Source organism: Pelmatolapia mariae, linkage group LG17, assembly GCF_036321145.2.
Source record: "Pelmatolapia mariae isolate MD_Pm_ZW linkage group LG17, Pm_UMD_F_2, whole genome shotgun sequence".
Lineage (NCBI taxonomy): Eukaryota > Metazoa > Chordata > Actinopteri > Cichliformes > Cichlidae > Pelmatolapia > Pelmatolapia mariae.
In genome coordinates, this window is record NC_086242.1 from 33738411 (window position 1) to 33759134 (window position 20724).

A 20724-nucleotide genomic window follows, 5' to 3' on the forward strand; every position below is an offset into this window, starting at 1 on the left:
TCAAGGATGGTAGGTTTTGTACAATGAAAGAAGCTGGAATCTATTTCTCTCTTTCTCAGGAAAGAATTGTTCATTATAATTTGATCCATAAGTTTAAAAAAAGACTATATTAATCAATATGTGATTGAAGTGCAGACTTTCAGCTTTAATTTAGAAGGTTTAACAAAACTTTTGCAGAAACTGTTTACAGACATTTTTATACATAGTTCACAACTGTTAGAAGCTCAAACATGACTGGACAAAGTAACATAATTTAAAAAATAAAGATTATTTTGACTGCCTGACATCTGGAACCCATGAACGTCACCAAATGCTGCTTCTCTCCTTGCCTTTACTGGAGCCAACGTCAGTTACTTCTTGTTTGTGGGTCTCTCTGAATTCAGTCTTGTATTTAATAACTGAAAAGCACGCTCTGTTGGGTTGAGATCAGGTGACTGTCTTGGCTGCTTTTGGAATATCCCATTTCTTTGCCTTGAGAGCTCTTGGGTTGCTCATGCTTTGGGTCATCATCCATTTTCACTGTGAAGCGCTGTCTGATCAGTTCCGCAGCATTTAGCAGAATCTGAACAGAGCGTACAGTCCTGTATACTTCATCCTGTTATCAGCAGTCACACCAGCAGTAAAGATACTGATGGTGTTCTGTCATTCAACAGGGCTCTAGACTAACTTTTTGACATGGGCGCACCGGTGCGCCTAACTTTAAAAATTTAGGCGCACCGGCACAAAAGTTAGGCGCACTCAAATTTTTCAACCGCATCGCTTAACACCGCAGTTTTACATGTGCACTTTCTTTGGGGGGGAAGTCCATACAGACAATATTCATTTCTAAATTATTAACTAACAAACTTGTGCTTAAAGTGCTTTGTCAATATTGTAGAAAATGTTAAACTTAATCATCATCTTGGCCTGACGACCTGTTTGCTGTTGCATGCTGCTGAAAGGCAGTGGGGAGAGGGGACACTTGGGCAGTGCATTTATTGCAGCATATAATGTGTTTTCTGGATACACTGTGCTTTTTCAGCATTCAAAGATTGATGGCACTGTGTCAGAGCACTGGCTATGAATTTCAGAAGGATCATGCCTTAACTTAACACAAAAGTTATCAATAGTTCTTTTCATCTTTTCTTATTACCCACAGCTACATCCACTTCTGTTGGGCCTAGGCTGCTCACTAGGGCTGGGTATCATCACTGATTTCTATAATCCATTCGATTCCGGTTCTCAAAGTCCTGATTCGATTCAATTTAGCCTCAGACAGTCAGAAATATTATAATTCTGATCATTTATCAGTACTGATACACGAGACTTCATCAGAATTGTGAACATCACAGCAGATGCCTTTGTGTCAAAGTAACTGAGAATAAAACACAGAAAAACATGAAGGAGATTTTCCTGGTCTGGCGTTTTATAGCAGATAACCTATTCTACAATATTCTGCAATTTTGCATAATTTTAAGAAGTTTAAATTTCTTCAGTATTGAACAGCAGAAATTAGGCTTTCTTGTCCGAGGTCATTTAAGTGAAAAAAGAAAAAGACAGCGCTGTAAACAACGGTAGACTGGTGGGTAATAAGCGAATGAATAATGCAGAAAACAGAGATTTGAGACGGGAAACTGTTCTTGAAGGAGAGAGAGAGAGAGAGAGAGAGAGAGAGAGAGCTGTGCATGAAGTGTAATTTTTATCGTGGAGGAAGCAAAACAGCAAAAGTTAGAGGGAATTCATGACGACATTGATCAAATATGAAGCGCAGTTTGCTGCTTCTTTTGCTGCTGGCTCGGCAAATTTTGGTTGGAGAGAGACAAAACCTGCAGCTCTGAATCTAGCGCAAAAAAGACGGAAACACAGAGCGACCCGACGCATCAGAATCGCTAAGCTCCGACAGCCTGTCCGTGTTCGGGCCGTGGGGTGAGAAAGCCGAGAAAGACAAAGCTGATTCTGATGCGTCGGGTCCGCTCTGTGTTTACGTCTTTGTGTGGAATCCGTTAATGAATCGATATCGCTTTATTCAAGTTACTCAACTCTCTCTTCCACCTGCACTTTCAACTGGACCACGGCCAATCAGAGAGGTCCCGCCCCTGACTATCTCTGATTGGTTTAGTCCACGATAGGGGCATAATGTGTGTCTGTTGTTGACCACACGGAGAGTTGCAGAGATTTTCTTTTTTTTTTTTTTTTTTTTTTTGTTACCCGAAAATATTTGCGACCAAATTTTTTTTTTTAGTCGCACCACTGAAAAATTTGGTTGCATTTGCGACCAAATTGGTCGCACTCTAGAGCCCTGTTCAATAGTTGGGTTGCGGTCACGTGGTTCTGATGACGTGCGGAGGCAGCGCGATTTTTGAGTGGAGGGCGGAAGTAAACATGGAGGACACTGTGGAGAGTCAGGAGAGCAGCTATTGTGCAACTTTAGACCCCGTTTCTCGGGAGAGATATAAACAGATAGTTAAAAAATATATCGGACGTGATCCGTATTCTTTGAAAATGTCCGAATACACCACAGAAGTAAAGGATTTGCCTACTATCGAGGCTGTGGATATCACCAACTACTTGGTCCTCCAGACTTCTTACTACACTAGGCAGCAAATGAAAGCTTTCAAGAGTCTGGAGGCGTACAATTTTTTTGTCAGCGGGTGGGTCCACAACCTTGGAACAAAACGTCTCCGTGATGGATACAGTTTGGTGTTTGCAAGGGTGAGTGTTTGTTCTTTTCTCTCGTTTGAGAACTGATTCCGATCTGGGTTTTCGTTCGTAGCCGAGATTGACCGTCGGAGCCCAGTCCTCCGACTCTTCGTCATCCAAAGCACTTGGGCAGCCTATAGTCCCAATCAAGTCAATATTAGACTACTAACTTAAAAGCACTAAGTAAACGAGAATTTAACGACAACCTAATGCTAATAAGTTCGTTTGCAAACATAACATTACCTCTGACGAAGTGGTCGCTGCAGACACGGGCATTGGCAGACTCTGCTCCTCCCGACTGTAAACGTAAATTTAAAATCCATTTTTTCCTACGTTTTTCGGTTAGAATTTTCCATTTTTCTCCTCTTCGTTGGGCTATTTTTGGTACCCTAAAATAACGTTTATCGGTTTCTCTGGTCGACCTACTGGAGCATCCGTAAACACAACAGGACATAGGCATTTTGCGTACTGTCTGTCTGTGATTTTGCGCTTATCTTTTTCACTTCCGACCGCCAGTCAAATTTCGCGCTTTACGTCGACGTCACGTCTACGTCAAATGAAACCTAGCTATGATGTGGTACGCTTCAGATCATGAACTCTTTCTTTTCTACCCTCTGTATTTCCATTCACAAAGGTGTCTTTTGCCTCCTTGATAGTATATCTGACTTGGTTAAATGTTGTGAAGTTGATTTTCTTAACCATGGAAATAATTCTGTCATCATCCACTTTAGCTGTCTACTGTGCTCTTTCAGGCTTTTTGGCGTTGTGTCATAGTTTGTCATAACATTCATTCCTTTCAAGAATGCACCAGATTGTGGATTTGGCCACTCCTGAAGTTTTTCCTTTCTCTCTGATAGGTTTATTTTGTTTTTGCAGTTGAATGATGGGCTTCCTCGTTGGCATCTCTTTGAGCATCATATTTAAAATGAATGTGAAAAGCTATCTGTATTTGAAATCAGCTACAGATATTATACATGCCCCATTTGTCATAAAATAACAAGAAAACGGGTCTCACTTGGCCATGAATCTGCTTGTCTGCTTGAAACTCCAAAACTGATCACACAGTGCTTCACAGTGCAATGACACAAATCATATTGCAAAAGCATCCCAGGAATTTCTCAAGGCAATTAAATAAGATATTGAATATATATTGACTTTTTTTTTTTTTTTAATTCTCCTCTCGCCCCTGCGGGAGGTCTATCCTTCAAGCTTGTGTCCTCTACCAGAGTCCTGGGAGCTTGAGGGTCCTGCACAGTATCTTAGCTGTTCCTAGGACTTCTGGACAGAGATCTCAGATGTTGTTCCTGGGATCCGCTGGAGCTACTTGCCTAGCTTGGGAGTCACTGCACCTAGCGCCCAGATTACCACTGGGACCACCCACTGTCATTCTCCACATCTTCTCAAGCTTGTCTCTTAGCCCTTGGTACTTCTCCAACTTTTCTTGTTCCTCCTTCCTGATGTTGCTGTCATTCGGTAAAGCTATGTCTATCACTACAGTCATTTTCTTCTGCTTGTCCACCACCACTATGTCCGGTTGGTTGGCCATCACTATTTTGTCCGCCTGTATCTCGAAGTCCCACAGGGTCTTAGCTCGGTCATTCTCGACCACCCTAGAGGGCGTCTCCCATTTTGACCGCGGGACTTCCAGTCCATATTCGGCACAGATGTGTCTGTATACGATGCCGGCCACTTGATTATAGCATTCCATGTTTCCCCTGCCTCCTAGCATCTTGTACCCTGCTGTTATGTGCTGGATTGTCTCAGGGGCATCTTTACACAGTCTGCACCTGGGGTCTTGCCTGGAGTGGTAGACCCCTGTCTCTATGGATCTTGTATTTAAAGCTTGTTTCTATCCTGTCTTTCAGTCCAGCCACTAGTAGGATGGTAGGATTTCTGCATGTCAACCACCTCCTCTATCTGCCAGAGGTACATACCGTGCAGGGGCCTGTCCTTCCATGATGGCTCCTCTTTCCTGGGTTTTTGCTGCCTGAAGTATTCACCGTGCCAACAGAGCAACTTTTCAATTGTACATTGTAAATTGTCAGTTTATGAAAATGAATGCAGAGACACCCACTGAAAAGAAGCAAATGAAGAACGCTCTCTGGTGATGTCTAAACTCCAGGCACACACTGAGAGGAAAGGATTTTCATTTAAGTATTGAAAGAATACTTATATTTAAAATTATGATTGTTTGTCCACTTATTTGACCTCTGAGAATGGGGGACTGTGTATAAAAATGATTGCTTGATTTAAATTCCACTGTAGTGGTGTATAGAGGCAAAACTACAAAAATAATGTCTTTGTCCTGTAGCTGTGAATAGATTATCAGCAGACCTTTAAGAACTTCTATATATGTGAAAAGGTCTTGTGAAAAATGTGAATATAAATTACAAGTATATTTAAAACCTCTAAACTATCTTTCTCCAAAAAGTTGATTCTGTTCATCTGGACGTAGCGTTTTGTGGGAGAAACGTTTCGTCACTCATCCAAGTGACTTCTTCAGTCTCAGCTGACTGCAGGTTTCCCCAAATCTTATAAACAGTACATTTGCATAATGACTGAAACCAGCCAGCTGAAGGAACAATGGGCTGGGAGGTCAGTTCCTTAATCTTAATTATGCAAATTCTCATGACCATTGATCAACAACCACTGACCAAAACCCACTGATCAAAGACCACTGATCAATGGCCATGAGTACCATTCACAGAGAGTTGGGGAATGGCTGCAATCACAGCATTGTAAGATGGCGAAAGATGTACCCTTAGGCCCCCTCCTCGATTCAGAGATGGTCTTTCCCTTTTCACGTAAATGGCCTCCTTGACTCCACGCTCAAACCAGCGTTCCTCCCTGTCCAGGATGTGTATGTACACATCCTGGACAGGGAGGAACACTAGCCTCATCCTCATCCTTTTGTTCCTTCAGCTGGCTGGTTTCAGTCATTATGCAAATGTACTGTTTATAAGATTGGGGAAACCTGCAGTCCGCTGAGACTGAAGAAGTCACTTGGATGAGTGACGAAACGTTTCTCCCACAAAACGCTACGTCCAGATGAACAGAATCAACTTTTTGGAGATTTACTTCCCTGGATGATTGAGAATGCATCAAGACCCTCTAAACTATCTTTGTTTTTTTAAAACTTGTTGCAACTTAAGTGAACTATAATGCAGCAAAAAACTATTGGTGTAGTTCAGGCATTGCCCATAGTTACTTAAACAGGTGATACTAATGACTTTAATGAGTGTTCACAACCTGAATTGTTATGTACATATTCTTTGATGTTAACATAGATGATATGAGAAGAATGAACGACCTAAAGTAATAAAGAGCTACCAAATTTTCACGGAAGAATACTTGAGCTTTTTTTTTTTTTTTTTTTTTTGTCTTTTTAAGTTTAAAGCCTTCAGAAACAGCTTACTATGCGATCGCATTTGTAGTTTTTGTTTGCTATATACGAACTTCCTAAAATACATTTACTTATAAACAAAGAGTCAAACAACGTTTTAAATGCGATGTTTTTAATTATATATATTGTTTTTAATCACCTCGGCAGGTCAAGCACCGCTTCACGTCCGTTTTAAAAACAACCGGAACGTTTAACGTGTGTTTCTTCCGTGTCCGTTTTCATGCGTACCGTTGGATTTTTTTGTTTACATAGCAACAGCCTAGATGTACCAGTAATGATGTGTGAGGATAAGTGTCATTGTTTCATTATAATCTGATTCAATACACTGCATTTAGCTGGTTAAACATGGTGGTCATAGCTTGATAATGAGGTAAAAGCTGCCATATCCGGTTACCGTTTTTTTCTAAGCTGGCGAAACTTAGCTAAGGGTAAGCAGGTCGATCTGTTCTTCGAAAGATGTCTTTTCAGGAGTCGCCCCGTCCTTCTGAAGAGGATGAGGCTTTCTACATGCAGTGCAGAGCCGCGTACCTGGCTGTGTTCAGATCTAGTTTGACAAATATCACTTCGAAACAGCACTTATGCCGTGGTAAGCGATGACAACACACTGATTGTTAGCTAGCAACAAATAAATCTTTGTAAGCAGTTCATTGTGATTGTGATGTGTAGTAAGTAACACGTATTTATCGCTGAGTTTCACTATAATGGGCCACTTTTCCCTGCGATCTATACTTATACTATGTACAGAAATGATTGAAAGTAGAAAATGGGAATTTCCCCCAAACTCTGGACCAGGGTGACCAGATCCCAACAACCTAAATGTGGGGCAAACATTAACAATGACGGGAGGTTTTTCATCTCTAAATTAAAGATAAAAATACAGGATTGGTGTTTGCCATGTAAAGGCCAATTATGTTTGCAGTTCTCTTAAGTAAAAGTTTAAATTTGCTTTTATGGCCTCATTCGACAGTCTTTATATACACTCTAATATTTTATTAGGAAAGCATCTATAAACTGGCACACTTATTTCTTTAGACAAATTTTAGCAATTATATCCATTCTTTTCTGTCGTGGGGGGTGGGGGGGGGGGGGGGGGGCTGGAGCCTATCCCAGCTGTCTTAGGGCAAGAGGCAGGGTACTGCATGTGTTTGGACTGTGGGAGGAAGTCGGAGTAACCGGAGAGATCCCATGCAAACAACAGGAGATCATGCAAACGCCACACAGAAAGACCCTGGCCTGATGGTGGAATTGAAATCAGGTGCTAACCACTGTGCCACCGTGCTGCCCAGTTTTTAGCAATAATTGCCAATTATGACACACATATACTCTGTGACCTCACACCATATTTCCCCCTCTGTTCAAACTGAAAATTCAACCAAGGCTGTCATTTTTTTATGTTTTTATTTTTGGTGAATTGAAACTTGTAACTCTTTGATGAGTATGGCATTATACTGGCTAACCTTCTGACTATAAAAAAAACAACCCTTCCATTCATGTGCATTTGGTAAAATCCAGTATGGAGAAAAGTGCATGTCCTGTAGAACCAGTTAAAATGTGGGACAGGGGGTCAAGGAACAGAAATGCTGTGGCATTCCAACTTAAAGAAGGACATCTGCTCATCCTATTTGGAGGGATGGCTAAATTTGAAAAGAAACTTCACCTTAAGTGTTGAATTTAATTATAATCTTTATTGAAGTTGAGTCGGCATCACATTTTTTGAGGTAAAAGGTTGCATGTCTCACTGTAAAATACTGTCGATTCTATTCATCTGAACGATTTCCTTACCCAGATGATTGAGCACCATCAGGACAATGTGGATATTGGGTTTTCTTGTTTTTGTTTTTTTCATTTATTATTATTATTCTCTTCTATTATTCCTCCATTCAGTTCTTCAACAGGCTGGTAGAAATCCATCCCATGCAACTCTTAATAAATACTGGACTGCTACAACATCTAAGCTGAACTTTGATGACTTTTGTGAGATTCTCAAGCACGAGGAGAAAACTGAGGAAAGTGAGCTGATGAGAGTTTTTAAAAAGATGGATGTGAACGGTGACGGCTACATCACACACAGTGAACTGGAGAAGGCCTTAATCACTGTGAGTAGCCTAACACTTTAAATTGGATTTTCATCAAGTGGTTATACTTTAGTTATATAAAGTGAATATGGTATGGTATATGGTTATATAAGTTTGTTATAGATGTCATTTTTGAGCTAACTGGCCACTTCATTAGGTACAACTCCCAAAAGGTTGATTCTGTTCATCTGGAAGTAGCGTTTTCAGTGGGAGAAATGTTTTGTCACTCATCCAAGTGACTTCTTTAGACTGAACAGAATCAACCTTTTGGGATTTACTTACCTGGATGGTTGAGGATGCATCAAGACATTAGGTACAACTGTTCAGCTACTCGTTACCTCAAATATCTTACTAGCAAATCGCATGGCAAAAGAACTGAAGCATATTTGCTTGTTCTTCTAGAGAGGAGAGAAAATGACGAAAGAGGAGGTGAATGCTATCTTCTCACTGGCTGACATTAACAAGGATGGCAAACTGCACTACGCAGAAGTAAGTGTAGACATATGAAATGACTTTTGCTATTTTTATGTAATTATACTTTATATACAGCTTATTGTAAAAGCCCTTGTCCCTGTTTCCTGTATCACATATTGTACACACATACTGTACGGTGCAGTCGTGCAGCCTTTAAGAAACATTGAAGTTATCAGGTTTATACTGAATTTTCAGTCTTCCATCATTATTGTTATTGCTTGCTTACATTGGACTTTTGTTATGGATACGCTATATCTTAATATGCCATTTACTCTTAACATTAATGAGTAACACAAAATTCTAATTCTTCCTCATGTTTGTTCCACATTTGTGTTTATTTAATACGTCTTCTACTCATTCTTAACATTGCCTAACACCAGACTGTAAACATTCATGCCGCTGCTTGTTGCTTCAAAGTATCGCTCATGCATCATCCTCTTACTCTTGCTTTCCTGCTGCTGTCAGTTCTGCAGATTGTTTGCGTCTACAGTAGAGCAGTGTCAAACAGCTGCTTTGGAGAGACTTGAGGCTGATGCCAAGCTGAAGAGACTGAACTTTGGCAGTCAATCATACAGCCCGCCAAAGAGCTCCGTGTCATCAGCATCATCAGCAACTCAGCGGGTGGACTCGGACACAACACCAAAGAAAGGTGCAGGATTCGACCTTCTAGCGAGAGCTAAAAGAAAAAAGGGATATCAAAATTTTGGTTTAAAAAAACAACATCAACTATAGAACAGTTTTGTGCAAAATTTTCCCATATTTGGATGCACACCCATACACACAGATTTCCCATTTGCTCTGTTATTGATCGATTTTTCACTCACTCCATGACAAATCACCTCATTAAGACAGTCCATACATCATAATAGCCACACAATTAGGGTGGCCTGTTTGGAGGGAGGAGACTGTAAAGTGTTTTGATTTGAGTAATCATTTCTGCCATTAAGAGATTGACATTGGCTCTGTCAACTCTGAGGAAAACTCCAGGCGTTCAATCACTTTTGAAATCCTACATGATTATTTTTTTTTCTTTTCTTTTTTTCGAAGTTGGTAATTTCCAACTTGCTAAACTACTATTTCTTACAAACATGAGAAACGTGTGCTTCTCCAGCCACTTTTTTTTTATTAAGTGGATGTAAAGCGCTCACTTTTTCACTTTGGAAGCACTGTGTCGAAAAGAACCGAGGTCCAGGATGAGCGAGCCAAGGACAGGCTCACAGTGGGAAGATAGATGGGGTTGATTTAAGTGGTCAGTCCATGTTCATGTTATTGATTTGGAGGATTCCACCACTTCTCACTGGGGAGATGATGAGGGATTAGAGAGGAGGCCCGGTCCACCACTGCTGCAAAAACAAATGAGCTTCCAGATAGTAGTCGGGATTATCACATTATTGCGCCTCTCCCATGTATTGATTTATACGTGTTACATTTTAACAAGGCTCTGACAGAAGATGCTACGTGATCGCACATGTTGAATGGGTTATTCTTCCAGCTCGAAAACAATTTGGACTGCTCATTTGGTCTTAGATTTGTCAGTAGAAACCCAAACTGCCCCAAGATATACATTTTAACCATATCAGACATGGGTCATTTTGACATATTTTTTTTCTCTTTACCAAGAACTGCTGAGAGATGATTATCTGTTCACTCTGCTGAAGAAAAAACTACCCCAACATTCAATATGCACTCACATGGAAGCTTTTGTTGGGGGGATTACGTTTTAGTGCATCTGTAGACCGCCTAAAATAGTCCCAGCAAAATAGATCTGTGACAAACACCATGACAGTGGGTCTGTTTATTTCTTTGCTACGGTAATTTGCTCATAAGTCCGTCTCATTCCTTCGCATCTCGATTTCCCAGACTTCGAAACAATCAGACCACTCATTAGCGAATTGACATTTTCGAGTTCAATTAGTCTTCGAGGAAAAAAAAAAGTTGCGAGAGAAATAGATTTGAAAAGGAGCCGTTACACCACTTGTGCTTTCAAATGGTTCTGTAATTAATTCAACTGAGCTTGAACTCAAGACCACACTTTCCCAGAAGCCAAATGCAAGGTAGCCATGTTCGCATGAACTTGGAAATAGATTTTGGATAAGAATTAGGGAAGGCACGGGCTGGCTTAATTTATTTGTCAGTAAAAGATGCTTTTTGTGTGTGTGTGTTTGTCCATGAGAATTTTCACGTGTCTGGCCTGTGTGTGTGTGTTGCAGACAACCGCTCATCCTCCCGGCCTTCTTCAGCTCGCAGCAGACGTTCGTCTCTGTCAAACTCAATCACGATGACATCGAGCAGCACTAAAGCCAACAAATTCCCAGAGCCTTCAGGTTTACAGGTAACCCCCTTCAGTCGTTTTGACTTCATAGCTACATCTAATGAATAACTTCATTATTGGTTAACCTGTCAGTTTTTCCCAGAGCCTCTCAGTCTATTACACTGGCTTGTACACTTGGAACCAGAGAAGAGTGTACATTTGTGTTTAATTTAACCAAATGAAATAATTAAGTGATAATGAAAGTCATCATCAATCAGTTTATGCTTTAAATAAGAGTCCATCCATTGATATCACTGTTTTAAAACCACATTCATATCCTAAATGAAATCATCACTGTTCAAGGATCACACCTGAGCTTTTTTTGGTAACATTTTTACCAGCATTTGATTAGAGAAAACTTAATTTAATGAGAAAATGAACAATATCTATAGATGATTTAGAGTTTATGCATTGCTGTTAAGTTTGAATCACAGACCAAACTGGAAATTTTAAGTACGTGGGGCCCTTGTGCGAGGGACCCCATTATAAGAAGCTCTACAGCGTTGCCTGGTGTCATGCAGTATTTTTGATGGGCGAATTTAGCCCAGGGCAGACAGATATACACTGTATTGATCTCACACTCTTTGTTTTCACTCTTTCTGGCTTAACCTCAGCTGGTTTGCTTTACAGCAAAAGGGGCGGTGGGGGTGGGGAGTAAATAAATAAATAAAACTAACAACCCCTTGCTCCATCTCTCAGGTGCGAGCGCGGTGTTGAGATTGGAAAGGGCCAGACAACCTCGAGGTAAAAGAATGGTTGTCCAGAGATTACCTCTGAGGGGAAGTTCTGCTCGCCATATTGGCTTTTATATTGCCAGAGGCTGATGACTGGGAGGTGGTGGGTGGAGGGTAGGATGTGTTTTTGTAACTGTGTGAATGTGTGTGTGGGTGTGTGTGTGTGTGTGTGTGTGTGTGTGTGTGGGATGCAAATATGTCTTCATGAATAGAAACCCAGCCAGTAAGGATTATTCTTACTTATTCTGAGTGTTTGTGTTTATGCACAGGTTACAAGTGTAACAAAATGAGAAGGCTGCAGTTTGAATGTGCGCTCATGCTCGTGTGTGTGTGGTTGTGTTTGTGGCTGGTTCGGTGTCCTGTGACCCTGTGTGAAACAGTAAATCAGACCTGTGGCCGGAGCAGGTGACAGCGCCTGTATTAGTCTGCAGGCTGACCCTCTCTCTATGGGGGCATTAATTCTGATGTCTTTAAGCAGTGGATGGGAGCCTGTGGCATTTCCCCTCATTTAATATTGTCTGGACAAACCTCTGAAGTGTTATGGTTTGATCTTTTATGCCTCTCAGCCCAAGATAAATACTTTGAGAAAATAGCTTTTCTCTAAAGGAGTGACATGCTCCGTCTTTATGGTACTTTCTTTGTTTAACTTGGTGATTTATTTGTCCACTAAAAGGATATATAGCCTATTCCAGACGCGGTTGGCCCTCAATGCCCTCTTACCGTGTGTCCACACCAACTGTGTTTTCATTTAATGTGTCTCCAATGAGTGGAATGAAAACTTCCTCGCGCTGATGTTCCTGTTCAATTTCAAATTATGACCTCATTTCGGTTGTGCTGCCAGAAATAAGAACAACAGGATTTCAAAAGGAGAGAAATATTAGGATTCATAAATTTTGCCAAAGTAGGCTCTTGATAGTTTTGAATGACCGCTGGCCCAAGATTGAAAAGTCTGTATTTATCAAAGTTAAATGGACTCCAATTTGCCATATCAAGTCCTAGAGGAAGATTTAGTTCAGGCTGCAGCAGAAAGGCAGTGGGACTCTGCTGCCCTCCTCTGGATCAGCGCATGTATAACGTGTGTTTTAATGCTGCCGAGCTGACATTAGCTGGGTAATAATGGATATGCCCCCGTGAAGATTGGAGTGGTAATTATCTCAATGGCACTTTCTGTTAATCAAGCGAGCTGCTTAACTGTTATGACTGACTGCTTTATTCACTTTGTCCCTATCACGAGATCAGTCCTCCTGTTAAACAGGAACTGCAGATTAGTTTTGGTTTCTGCTGAATGAATAAATGTGTTTTGTTGTCAAACAGGAAAACTGTGTACAGATTGTGTTGAGATCTAAGATGGGGTCACACATAGTAAAACTTAATAGCATACAAGTAACTAAGGAAAACTGTACACATAGTATTTATGCAACTGTAACAACTGTTATTCCTCACTGTTTCCTCGATATTATATTAATGTGTATGGATGCTGAGTCGGGACAGGAATATTTTCCATTTTTCTAGGGTTGGCATCACAGTTTTATGAAAGGCTGCTTCTTTTTGGAAGACGACGGGAGTATCAGCGCTCTGCAGTACCAGCTCCACATCCCCCACACGACAACCGTCTACCTAACCATCCAACCACTCGGCCTCAGCCACAGACCTGGTTGGTACTTAAACTGCACTTCTAAAGAGGTTGTAAAATATGAATAAAAACAGTGATTTGTTCATCTCAGAAACCCATTTTCTGTTTACAATAGAACATAGAAAACAAAACAAATGTTTAAACTGAGTAAATGTATCTTTTTAGAGAAAATATTGAATTTGATCTCAAAAAGCTGGAGCAGGGATCTGTTTACTGCTGTGTAGCGTCACCTCTTCTTTTAACAACAGTCTGTAAACATGTGGGAACTGAGCAGAGCAGCTGCTGGACTTTTAGGAGAGGATGTTGTCCCATCTTCTCTGATTTAGGATTCTAGCTGTGCAACAGTCCTGAGTCTTTTTGTAGAAATATTTTTTTTCTTTCACGATGCCCCAAATGTTTTCACCTGGTGAAAAGTCTGGACTGCAGACAGGTCAGTTCCGCACTTGGGCTCTTCTACTGTGAAGCCGTGCTGTTGTAATAGAAGCAGTTTGTGGATTACCATTTTGTTGCTGGAGTATGCGATGCTTTCTCTGAAAAAGATGTTGTCAGGATGGGCGCATGCGTTGCTCTAAAATCAGCTTTTCAGCATTGATGGTGCCAGTTTAACCTGTGTTTGTAGATGGCATAGTGAACTATGTTCGCAGTGATTTCTGAAAGGGTTCCTGATTTCCACACCAGTGCCACTTGAGGGCCTGAAGTTCACAGACATCGAATGCTGATCTTAATCTCTAATCTTAATCTTAATCTCTAATTCTCTTAATCTTTTGATGATATTATGAAAGGCAGATGATGAGATATTCAAAACCATTTCAATTTTATGTTGAGGAACATTATCCTGAAATTCATCCACTATTTGTAGACGTACTGTTTTGCAGATGAACTTCTGCGCATCTTTTCTTCTGAGAAACTCTCTAAGATGCTCTTTTTATACCCGGTCATATTACTGGCCTGTTGTCAGTTAACATAATTAGTTGTTCCTCCAACTTAGGACCGGTTACTTCTCTAGCCTTTTGTTGCCCTGTCACAACGTTTTTGAGACATGCTGCTGCCGTCAAATTCAAAATGAGCTGATATTTTTCTTAAAATGGTACATTTTGTCACTTTAAACATTTCTACTGTGAATAAAATATAGGTTTATGGGATTTACAAATCATTGCATTCTGTTTTCATTTAGAATTTGCATAGTGTCCCGTCTCTCTTTTCTTTTGAGTTGGGGTTGTGTATATTACTATAAGAAAGGGACAGGGCCATATTTAATCTCTCACTGGAATACCCCGATGGTACTTTGGAGTAATGCAGGGGATAACGACATAATGTCATGTTTTGTAGTTCATCTGAGGTTGTATTTACCTTATTTTTTAGACCTGCTGGTGAGGTTATTTTTATTATCCCGATATATAAAAGCTTAGGACTGAAAGAGGTTGTACTTTATTTTTCAGACGACTTTAACTGGGTGAAGAAACATTTCAAAGGGGGTGTACATTATTGAACAGTGTTTGAGAACCACTGTTTGAGCTGAGTGGTTTTAGATGTTCCCTGTGATGCTGTAACATAAAGTATTTTAGAATAAAAATCACAAAGAAGATTTACTTTCCTTTTTGCTGTTTAACAATCTGTTACATCGTGTAGCATCAGGTCAGACTGAATTTCAGCTCAGTGGAAGATCATTTATTAGGAAGGCGCACATCAGTTTATTTGTTTTGGCTCAATCAGTAGACTGACTGGATTAATGTGGGCTGCAGAAAGTCTTCACGGAATGTAAAATCTCATCGGTCCTTTTTCATTTTGTACAATCAGAAAAAAACGTTGAAAATCTTGGGTAAGTTGATCTTCTTTGAACCCTCCCTTATTGCTTGTAGGGTAAAAATCTGTGCTGAATTAAATAGTCTGTAGAGCTAAAATGTTAAAGTCCTGTGTAAAATCTTTATGCATTCATGTGGTTTTGCTCTAATTTTCAGACAAGTCCTCAGCATGGATGACAGTGGACACAGCACTTTTTGTCATGTCAGCTGGTGAAACTAAAGAAGACACAAATTTAGTGTGTTTCACTGAGTCAAAAGACAAAGAAGTAAGTTTGGCTGTCTTAACAGGTCAGTATTATTAAATCAGTCCCACTGGGACTTGATTGATATAAAAGCCAGACCCAGATCCACTGTGATCTTAAAAGCTGAAATCATTTGGGAAGCTGAAATGTGATAATATTGTATGCCAGGATATTTTTGGTGTTGTTTGTTTACTGTGCAACCTCTTTTTTTCAATCTCTGTAGAAGTATATTTGGAAAGGGGAACTGAATGCTGGGACATACCACCTGCTTCCCTTCACCAGTGGCTGCAGGTTAAAGAAAAGGAGCAGAAAGAGCCCTTCTAGTAAACCCGTGGAGTTGGTCTACAGGACTGACACAGAAGAACTAGACCTGACCAGGGAGTTCAGGTGAGGCTGCCTCAGTTTTACAGTGTTTGACTGGTGAGAATTTCAGTGTTTACTAATCTATAAAATGTTTATAAAGCTCAGTGGATCCACACCGGGATAAAAGTGTGCCGTGCTTTGCTACCTCTGTTCTTCTCACAGGACCTGAATGAGTGAGGACATCTGAAAAAGTTGAAGTTGGCTGCCTGCAGTCCTGCTGATATTTCTGTGTTGCTCTGTTTCTGCCACAGGGAGGTGCTGTCTGACATTTTTGAGATTATAGACCTTGACGGCAATGGTTTGCTCAGCCTGGAGGAGTACAATTTCTTTGAGCTCAGGACCAGCGGAGAGAAGTGTGACAAGGATGCCTGGGCCGTCTGCAAAGGTAAAAATTATGAAATTAATATGAAATTAATTGGAGGAGAAGGCGCTATTACAGTATTATATTGATATTACGGTGATATTAAAGCTGTCTTCTACCTCCTTGTGGGAACAGAAAACTTTGATATGAGAAAGAACCAGCTGACACGACAGGGATTCATGGAGCTGAACCTGATGGAGGCCACTGAGAAAGATGGAGATCCTGCAGACATGTGGTTCACGCTGGAAGCTATGGGTTACAACCGTATGCTGGAGCTAGTAGAGGTGGGTTTGCATATATGGTTTTAGTCAGAATACATAAACATACATCCTTGACATACATACAATAGCCTGATATTAGGCACGCATCATGACTACTTACTACATAAACCCTCCCTCCCGCTCCACCAGGCCTGTCCATTCCAGATAGACGTATACTGTGAAAGCACTCAGCCATCCATCCAGCCCCTCAGCATGGATTCAGGGCCAAAGCTTCTGAGCCAGGCGCTCCAGAAGTCCATCACAGCTAGAACAGGGGCCAAAGCACTGAGGGGACACGACAATGTGTTCATCTACACCTACAAAGGGGAGCACAGGATTTCCTCCCTCATTACCAACAAGGTAGAGTACAAAATTTGTGTAGGAGGAATTATAAGAATGTCACAGATAATCCCTTAAATAAAAATGGTGTTCGTTTAGAGCATCGACGTGATTGATACTTGTATTTGCCAAACATCTGCAGTGGATAGCACTACCCAAACCTTACTGTCTTAATACAGTCAACTGCTATAGAGACGCACTATTCATTTGTAATTGTTATGCAGCAGCAGTGTCCATTCTCATAGCAACGAGAGCGACTCTAAAAGAATGATCCAGTGAAGCAAAGCAGCTACTTTATAAGAGTGCACCTGGTTATCATGAGAATGTTTAGCTTTTTTTTTTTTTTTTTTTTTTTTTAGTTCTATTCTGTGTAATAATCAGCTGCACACTGACTGCTTTGATTGCAGACAAACCAGAGAGTGACTGTGCATGTGAACAACGAGCAGAGCAGGAACTGCTGCAGTAGCAGAGGCATGACAGTGTTTGCTGTAGAAGTGCCAGCCAGGACTAAAATGGTAAGTAGGCATGGTAACAATGCTGCTTTGCTAATATTATAATGAATTTATAATCATTATTATTTTATTAGAAGAAAAAAGACACTTTAACATTTAAGTTATTCACTCCATGTAAAAAGCATGATGCAGGATATTGATGATTTCCTTTAGGTGTGCCAGCATGTTCTACCCATCAATGAAAAACAGGACTGGATCTACAGCTGTGTGGAGACCATACTACCCGCAATGTAAAGTCCAGCCTGAATGGACAGCTCTTTATATTCTGGCTAAAATGTATTCGTCAAGGTTTTAAATGTGGGCACTAAAGAGCGATTTGTTCTATATCCACTGGCATTATATCATGAATGTGAATTATCATAAGTTGTTCTAGCTCTGCTTTAATGATTATGTGTATTTTTTACTGTGAGAAATGGATGAGCGCCTAATCATTTCAGCTGCCTGACTTGTTGCCTGGCCTGTAATATTGAATTTGTAGGTAGTCGATGAGTTTTGTGTAACATCTGGTTATAATGGAGACGGTTAACAATTTCCCTGCTGTTTTTAAGTTGTTTTCTTTTTCCTTCTGTTGTTTTATTATTATTGTTATTATCTTTATTATTTCTCTCTGTTGAATTTGTCTTTGTTACTTTGTTATTACTGTGATACATGGAATCAAGGATTGAAGATTAAGGGTTTAATTTCTAACATTTAGAAAATCATGTCATTATTATCATGTCACAATAGAGTGTTATGTCATTATTAAGGGTAAGACAACACTTTCTTATATTAGTTTTTTTATCACTCTTGTCATGTAATGGTGGATTTTACTTATGTTAATATTGCTGAATGTCATTACCGTCTTGTTTCGACAGAACAGATAAGAAAATTAAAGGAAAAGAACAAAAGTCCTTCAAGTCCACATAAATGTGTTTGAAAATTAGTAATACTAATTATTTGAAAAAAATCTCTTACAGCAATATTGAAAATTCCTGTCAAGGATTCATTAAATTTGACCTTAGAGGATTATCAGCAAGTTTTCCATAAACACAGGAATGTCATTCTGGCTCCAACATTGTCTCCTGGAATTAGAGACACTTGTAAGTACATGTTTAGCTGATTATGGCCATCACTGAAGTCATTAATTTTCTTACATATTGTTGCAGTTCAAGAATATTTATAAAGAATCAGAATGATTTTAGGCACAGATAACAGTTTTGAAAAGCATATTTTCATTTCCAATTGTGAAGAACACATATACTGATCCTAGCATGCACTTAGAAGTTGTTCACACTGAACTGCAGCAGTTTAAATGCTGTGGATGTTTGTTGAATATAACCAAGAATTGTGCTAAACTTTCATTCAAGCTTTGCAGACTATACAACCGTGCAGCTATTCATCCATACTCTTTACAGGGTATGGAGGGGTTGGGGATTTGGGGGTTGGCAGTGAAATGCATTCCTTTGCATTGCACTCGGGTCTAAACTTTATTTGCCCTTGGCCTTTCTAGTCGAGTACAGTGTTGACCTTCTATTTATATCTCTCAGGCCATTATTTGACCTTTGACTTTCTCTACTGAAACAGTAGAGCCAGCTCACTAAATGTCACATGACATGTGAGATGTATTTAATGTTTCAGGCCCCTGTCTGCTCTTCTTTTCCCAACATAGGGGTTTGGTGTCATTCAGCTGCTTGCAGTTGGACAGTGGCTTTGCCAAACGACTTGTGCGTTATGTGCATTTTACAAAAGATTTAGTTTCCTTTTTTGTGTGTTGCTAGTTACAATAATGGAAATCCTTCACTTGCATGCAATCTGTGTGATTCGTGGGTTGCAAACTCTTAGCAATGGTTTTTGTAACAGTCTGATTAACATCATTAATTATTTTTCCTCACATACTTTTGTTCATCCCTTGATACACTTCCAGAAACATTTTTTGTGAAGAACAGATCCCTGTTCTTTAAAACCAAGAACCCACTCACACATTGATATTTACTGCTAATCCCAGAAGATTATATTTCTTGTAATATTGGTTTGTTTCTCTCAATTAAATTAATTGGGTTCAGATTTGTGTTATAATGTTATAGTCTGAAACTTTTTTCCTGCAACTGTTAATATGCATATTATATATGTATATAGTAGTGTACAAGAGTGTTACCGCTCTTTTCTTTATATAGCATTAGTCAACATTGTTCATGTCAGTTAACACTGACGTGAACAGTTTAAGTATAAGAAGGTACCTAACTGTTGATGACCCACTGTTGTGTCTGCACATAACAGACAACACAGCAAAAAACTAGCACCTTTTTGTAAAAACCCAATTTGTTCCATTTTTGTTTTGTTGAGTCTATGAAAAAATCCCCCAAATAAAACTGTTTGACAGGCTTGAAATAGTATGTATGCACCAACAATATAATTTTGAAATGGCTAATAGCTGAAAACTTGGAATATCTCAGCATGGTGTGCAATGTCCTTAAAAGAAATTGGGCAAGTGGAGGACAAAAGAAGAAATGTCAGTCCTGAAAAAACAGACTACACCAGGTGAACAGTATCTGAAAGTCATATTTTTAAGAAACAGGAAAAAAAATCCAGACACGGCACCAGAGAAATGATCAACCTTCAGTTAATCCATCTACTGTTCACTGAAGCCTCATCAGAAATGGTCTCAGTAATGAATGGAAATGGGGAGAAAAGGCTGAGGTATGCCAAATTACACAAGAAAAGGACTGAAAATCAGTGGCAACAGGTCTGACTGAGCAATTAATCCAAATCTGAGATTTTTAGTTCAAATCATCATCAGTATTTACGGAAAAGATCAGGAGAGAGGTGCAACAGTGAGCCCACAGCCATATGCAAAACATATGGAGCCTCTGTTTTTGTAGTCTGATCCCAAACACAATTCAGTGAAAGCATACCTAGATAGAAGAAGACACAATGGAATACTATCAGTCATGGATTGGCCTCCACATAGACTGGACCTCAACATTATTGTAGCAGTGCTGTATTTATGTTTAAGTTTGCACATGTTTCTATAAATTGTTGCACCTATTTTCCATTTCTCAGCACAATATGAAGAAATAAGGGGCAGTTTAAAGATTTTGCACAGTACTTCTGTACTTACATAAGGACAACCTTCTGTTTTGACAGATCTGACGGTAAACTTTGTTCTACTTATGTTGATCAAACACTGTGAAGCAAAAGGCAAACAGCAATGGGTCGAAACTGGCTATGTCGCAAGCGTTACCCTGCAAATAAACCGATACATCTTTTTCTATGAGTATTGCAGGTGTAACTTCGTTCTCACACAATAGAAACTGCTTGTTTCATACAGTGGATGAACTGTAGGGAAGATTTGTATTCTCACTCAGTGTTTAAATTTGACCACTTTAAACCACCGAAAATGATCACTTTACGAATAAAGAGTCTATCATAATTCTGTATTCAATAATGTTATGAAAATGTATGTATAACACTATTTAGATCTTTTAAAAAATGCAAATATTATTGTTTTTGGTGTTAGTGGCTAATAGATCTCAGACACTTAGGGGATGGATTAGATT

General features: G+C 39.7%; 1 protein-coding gene across 2 annotated transcripts; it reads left to right on the forward strand.

The window, feature by feature from the left end:
* Positions 1-6336: 6336 nt before the first annotated feature.
* On the forward strand, positions 6337-18337 carry efcab7 (EF-hand calcium binding domain 7). Of its 2 annotated transcripts, none has more exons than XM_063460546.1 (13): positions 6337-6668; positions 7967-8178; positions 8560-8646; positions 9097-9280; positions 10842-10963; positions 13189-13330; positions 15268-15377; positions 15577-15740; positions 15968-16101; positions 16213-16361; positions 16488-16697; positions 17084-17191; positions 17342-18337. In XM_063460546.1, exons 1-13 carry the CDS (start codon positions 6539-6541, stop codon positions 17420-17422), a joined length of 1833 nt encoding a protein of 610 aa, XP_063316616.1. In that variant the 5' UTR covers positions 6337-6538; the 3' UTR covers positions 17423-18337. The 2 variants fall into 2 exon arrangements, with proteins under 2 accessions (XP_063316616.1, XP_063316617.1); XM_063460547.1 differs by lacking the exon at positions 6337-6668 and adding an exon at positions 7218-7337.
* The last annotated feature ends 2387 nt before the right edge of the window (positions 18338-20724 follow it).